Source organism: Melozone crissalis, unplaced genomic scaffold (assembly GCF_028551555.1).
Source record: "Melozone crissalis strain CALT ecotype California unplaced genomic scaffold, PUWL_Pcris_2 ptg000083l_1, whole genome shotgun sequence".
Lineage (NCBI taxonomy): Eukaryota > Metazoa > Chordata > Aves > Passeriformes > Passerellidae > Melozone > Melozone crissalis.
In genome coordinates this window covers 290,959-296,676 of record NW_026535860.1, presented here as the reverse complement: position 1 = coordinate 296,676, position 5,718 = coordinate 290,959, and the positions used below count along the sequence as shown (strand labels likewise).

At 53.3% G+C, this 5,718-nt stretch overlaps 1 protein-coding gene across 1 annotated transcript; it reads right to left on the bottom strand.

The window, feature by feature from the left end:
* Positions 1-2,334: 2,334 nt before the first annotated feature.
* On the bottom strand, positions 2,335-5,290 carry LOC128946700 (serine/threonine-protein kinase pim-3-like). The gene is made up of 6 exons (XM_054290629.1): positions 5,279-5,290; positions 4,525-5,158; positions 4,290-4,299; positions 4,082-4,193; positions 2,627-2,795; positions 2,335-2,342 (listed from the first exon to the last, which is right to left on the bottom strand). Exons 1-6 carry the CDS (start codon positions 5,288-5,290, stop codon positions 2,335-2,337), a joined length of 945 nt encoding a protein of 314 aa, XP_054146604.1.
* Between the last annotated feature and the right edge of the window lie 428 nt (positions 5,291-5,718).

Genomic DNA, 5,718 nt, shown 5'->3' with positions numbered 1-5,718 from the left:
ACTGTGTTGTAAAGATATAGTTTTGTTTTCTGTCATTAATTAAGCTTAGTGAAATAGCTGCTTGTGTTAAACTGCCTGCTTGGATGGGATAACATCCAATGCACACAGGATGAGGACACCTGTACAGATCTGCCAACTATCAGCACTCCCCGTCTCAAGGCAGAATGGACCAAGGCCCAAAAACTGGAGGTGATAAGAATGGACTAAAACCACAACCAAGGAATCTGCATGCCCTAAAAAGGCAGATCCAAGGAAGAGCCGTGCTAAACCGTTCTTGAAGCATGTAAACTAGTTTGGGGGTAAAGTTTGCTGTGCATGAGGGTCTATGAATATGCAACAGGCTGATGTAAGGGGAAAGGTATTTCAGGGGGATCCCCAGTGCCAAGATGCACCCGGCCGTGATAACCTTTGCTCCATGGTCCTGGTCTCCCATTGTCCTTTATTAAACTTTTTACATTTTCACAAGAGAGTGAACGTGTTTTTCACATTTAGGAACGGTTTAAGTTTTTTTGTTTTTCATGGGAGGGAGTTTTGAAGAGCTACAAGTGGCTAATCTGCCTGCAACAAGGACCATTCCACGGGCTCTTGTCACCTTTCCTGACACGTCTGCTGCAGCTCATGGAGGGTAAAGCCCTGGAGGCTCCTTAGGGGCGGTTATGGACGATTGCAGGCAGTGCCTTGATGCCCTGGATCAGCAGTGCCCCCTCCTGGGAACCCCCACATTTTGGGGGAGAATTTGGAGGGTTTTGAGGAGATTTGAGGGAGATTTTGTCTGGGTTTGAATCCTACGCCAAATTTGGTGTCCGGGAGGTACCAAAACCACCCAAAATCCACCCAGAATTGACCCAAAATTACCAAAAATTAACCCAAAATTTCCTCCAAATCCATCCTCTGGGGGTTTGGGGGAGATTTGGAGGGATTTTAGGGGAATTTTAGGGGAGAATTTTTAGTGGTTTTGAATCCTATGCCCATTTCGGCATGCATGAGGTACCCAACCCCCCCCCAAAATCCACCCAAAATTTTTCCTGAGGTGGTTGGGAGGAAGTTTGAGGGAGTTTGAGTGAATTTGGGGGTTCCAGGGGAGATTTTATGGGGGTTTTTGGCAGTCATCATCATCCAAAACACAACACCCCATGCCAAAGCCTAGACCAAACCCTAAGGACTGTGCCCCCCATGGAGAGGAGATCAAAGAACTGCACCCCTTCTGGGGAGGAGATCAAAAGCCAGAGGAGACTGAGCTATTAACTCATTAAGTAAAAACGTATTCATTTAATCAAGTATCATCATTTCTGTTACTTTATCCTTTGTGATTAAGTCTCGAATGCTTTTCTATTCCTTGTTAATTTAGCTGAATAATATTCATTTTGGTTTTGTAAACTATTAAGTCATATTCCTGATCTTATATATGTGGTCCCATATGTCTAATAAACCACAAACTTACAATTTAGCAGCAGTTTTAATTGAGATAAAATGATACGATCAAATAGCATCCAGTAGTTACAAAAAGAAATTTGGCAGTGGTTTGGATAAAGCATAAGCAAAACCCATCGATCAGGGTATGGGGAGGGCTTCCCACCCTGCCTCACGTGCAAAAGGCAAAAGGATCCCAACACAACTTATATACTGTGTGCTAATACATATTCATCAATATTTTCCTGTAAATCTCCTCCTATTTCCGATTCTTGAAATCTACATCACCACAGCACACACAGCGCATGCTTCCGCTGTGGCTAAGGGGGCTTATGGCTCTTTGGTGCTCTTCTTGGAGGAAGGCCAGCAGTCTTCCTCGCTGTCCTCTGAATAACCTGGCAGGTTGTGCACGTGCCCCAAGTCCTGTGTTATGTAAGTAAGCACTGTGTTCCAAGTAAGCCTTATTATTTTATAGATAAGAGCACTATTTTAGACTCCCTGTCTGGAATTGTCCCAACTTTATTCATGTCACAGCCGATCCTGTCCTGGGAGTTGTCTTAACTTTGTCTTGATGCCAATTCTGACTTGGGAGTCTTCCTAACTTTTGTTCATCAAGGCCAATTCCAATCTCCTGTATACTTTTTCCCACATGTATCATCTACAAAGAAGCCCGTTTGCTTCATATTAATCACATTTACATTTCCAATTATTTTCCAAAAATATTGATATAATTACAATTTTCTTAGCATGAATGACATTCATTTATCACAGAAGGCCAAAAGCTTGGAAAAGGATGAAAGAAACGCTCCGATGATGACAATGACAAAACAACCCAATTTATTTTTGACAGCAAATGAACGCCGGCCGCCCTCCAGCCCTCCCAGCCTGGCAGGCCAAGTGGGGCCATTCCCATGGCATGAGGCGCTAGCAGCCTGCGGAGAGAAACCAGAGAGCCACAGTCAGTCGCAGCAGGCTCCTGTCCCCCTGTCCCGCCATGGCTGTGCCCAGGCCAGGCTGCTGGCTGTGCTCAGAGCCCAAACCTCCCGAACCATTCTCTGTTTTTAGAGAAGGGCAGCGGGGCAGGCCACATTCCACCTCCTCTGCTTAATCACGGCACAGCAACCTCCTCAGCAGCTGCAGGAGCGGCATGCCCACGTGCCCGCTGCCGCCTGCCCAGAGCCCTTCTGCCAGCCGAGCTGTGGATCCGGATGCCCACCTCTGGAGAGCTGCTGCCAGGAGAGGAGCCGATCCCGCACCAGGTCCTCGTCCTTCTGGAAGGGGCTGTCCCTGCAGACCGTGGCCCCTGGGGTAGCACTGGCACTGGACGCGCTCCACGGATGCTGCAGGCGCTTCCCCGTCCGGTCCGGGCACCAGGTGTAATCCTCCTGGGAAAAACAAAGAACAATTGCATGAATGCCAATTCAAAACAAGACCTGGAAAAAAGAAAAAGCACAAAGCCTGCCACTGTTTCATTGGCCTGTGGAGAGTCTGACCACTCCATGGGAGAATTAAACCTGTCCACGGGTGGGGAAAATCCTCACCTTTCCTGCCCATAAACGCAGCCCTTCCTCAAGGGCCTGCAGAGCAGGCCAGCTGGGGCACAGCTTTGGAACCCGTCCCCCTCTGCCGCCCCCCATCCACATGGATGGATGCTTTTGTCAGGCTGGCTGCCCCCACCTCAGCCCGTGCCAGGCTGGCTGGCAGAAGCTGTCAGCAAGGCCAGGAGCCAGCTCCCCTTCCACAAAAAGCAGCTCGGCGGCCGGCGGAACAATTAATATTCCCCAGCGCTGCCGATCGGGGAACCTCTGGCGCGTGGCCAGGCCGAGCCCTGCCGTGCCTGGAAGCACCAGCATCCCCCCACCCCTGCGCCGGCTGGGGACTCATCTTAATTCCATCGGGGTGCAGAGCGTGTCCTCCAGGCAGGGGCCACAGCCAAAGCCAATCAGCCCTGCCCTGCCAGCAGCCAGCTCCAGGATGGTGTTCCCAGCTCCACGTCGTGCTCCAGAAGAACATGCCAGCTGTGCCTCGGCTTGCAGGGACATCACGATGCCATTGAGCTGCAGGGGGATGTTTCCCCTGTCCCAGTCCGTGGCACCTTCACTGCACTGCCACCACTTCTCCAGTGGGATGGGCAGCATGGATCCGCTCCCTCCACAGCTCACGGGGACCAGCGGAAGCATCTCCTTGGCTGCGCTCTCTCCTCAGCGCTGCGGCCACAGGGAAATGCTCTGGGGTTTTCTTCCAGCGCCACGAGACGCGTGCCGCTGCTACATGCTGGCTCCTGGATCCTACTGTGCACAGAGATGCATCTCTGCTGTCTCCTGGGCCAGGCAGGGCTCCTGCAGCCAAGAATGCTCAAAAAGGTCCTGCAGTGATGGCCTGTCTGTGGGGTCCATGCATAAACATCACCTGATGAGGTGCTGGCACTCTGCGGAGAGAAACCAGAAACCGCCGCTCAGCGGGACAAGGCTCCTGTCCATGCTCTCCCACATTCCACAATGCCCAGGCCACCAGGAGTGCTCAGAGCTACAGCCAAAAGCTTCCTATTGATCCTCTCTTGCAGAGGACACCAGCACAGAGGCGCAGGTGCCACCTCCTCCAGCTGAGCCCAGGAGATCCACCTCCTCACCAGCTGCAAGAGTAGGATGCTTATGTGCCAGCTGCCTCTCACAACCCCGTTCTTCCCCTCATGCCTTGAAGGTGCATCCCCACCTTGAGACACCCGTGGTGGGAAGAAGAGCTGGACCCTGATGATGTCCTCATTGGTGTGGAATGGAAGGTGCCTGCAGACCAGCTCATAGAGCAGGATGCCCAGGGACCAGATGGTGGCTGGCTGGCCATGGTAGCAGCCAAAGAGGATCCACTCTGGTGGGCTGTACTCCGGTGTTCCTATGGGACATGGGCGCAGCTCATCAGGCCCATGCTGCTCCCTCCCCCCCAGCCAGCTCCCGTTCCACAACAGCCAGCCACTGCCCTGCCAAAAAGCAACTTGGCTACAGCTGGCTGAAGAAGGATTCCCCCTCCTTCCCTCCCTCCTTCCTTCCCTCCCTCTTCCCCCTCTGCCAGCCAAGGGGGGAACTTTGCTGCCCTGCTGGGCCCCGGCTTTGGGCTCACCTGACATCTGGGTGTAGAACGTGTCCTGGAGGATCGTGCTGCAGCCAAAGTCGATGAGCTTTGCCTCACCTGTGGCCAGGTGGACGAGGGCGTTCTCGGCCTTGATGTGGCGGAGCAGGACACCGTGGCTGCTGCGGCACCGCACGGCCTCCAGCACCTGGCGGAGCAGCCCCCGCGCCACGGGCTCCGTCAGGAACCGCCGCTCGTGCAGGAAGTACCAGAGGTGCTGACAGCGCTGCGGATGCTCCATGAGCAGCGCGAAGCCCTCGGGCACCTCGAACCAGTCCAGGAGCCGCACGACGCCGCTGAAGCCAGGCCACGACACCTTCCACAGCAGCGCCGGCTCCAGGAGCACAAGGGCGCCCTTGCGCTGCGGGGGGACCGCAATGCTGTCAGCGGGGCCAATGCTGTGCTGCGCCTCGGGCAGCCCCTGCCCAGCCCCGCCGCGGCTCGCCATGACCTGGCCCGGGGCGCTGCGCGGCCCCCGCTCACTCCACGCTTGCGCTTGCTGCCCTCGCTGCCGCCCTGCCGGGCCTTGCCCGGCACGCCCCGCCAGCTCCTCCCGCTGGCCCTGCTCACTCACCAGCAGCACCCACTCCAAGATGCGCTCCTGGGACACTCGCTTGATGGCCACCTGCGAGCCAAGGCCAGCGGTGGACTTAAGATCACGCTTGGTTAAGAGTGTATAAGCCGGAGAACACGCAAATAAAAAAGACTTCTTTCTTCTCGTACCCTGATCACGTGTGTATTTCACGTCTGGCCTCATGGCGACAGTTGCCCCATCTCTGGGTCAAGAAACAAGTATTGTCTGACAGGTAACTTGTCAACAAACTGAGAAAGAAATTAGTACCTGGGCATGCAGATTTCTGAAGGGAGGAAAGAAAAGTGTTGACAACAATAAGCCTGAGTTTTAAATGCCTGAAACATTCAAAAATGACATGTTTTGGGATATTGTACCAGATGTTAGAAACAGTTCAAAGAAACCACAACGCATTAGTATCTGGACTTCAGTGCCAACTATGCTTTGAAATGTTGGTAAAGGCACTTTGTGTCAAAGATCCAGTTCCTGTTGGTCACTGTGGATGTAGATCAAAATCATACCAAAAAATCCATGTCCAAACCAGCAAGAATGAGACTTTTGTCCTTGGCAGTAGTTTCCAGGTGCTCCTGGAAATCACTAGGCCTAGACACAAA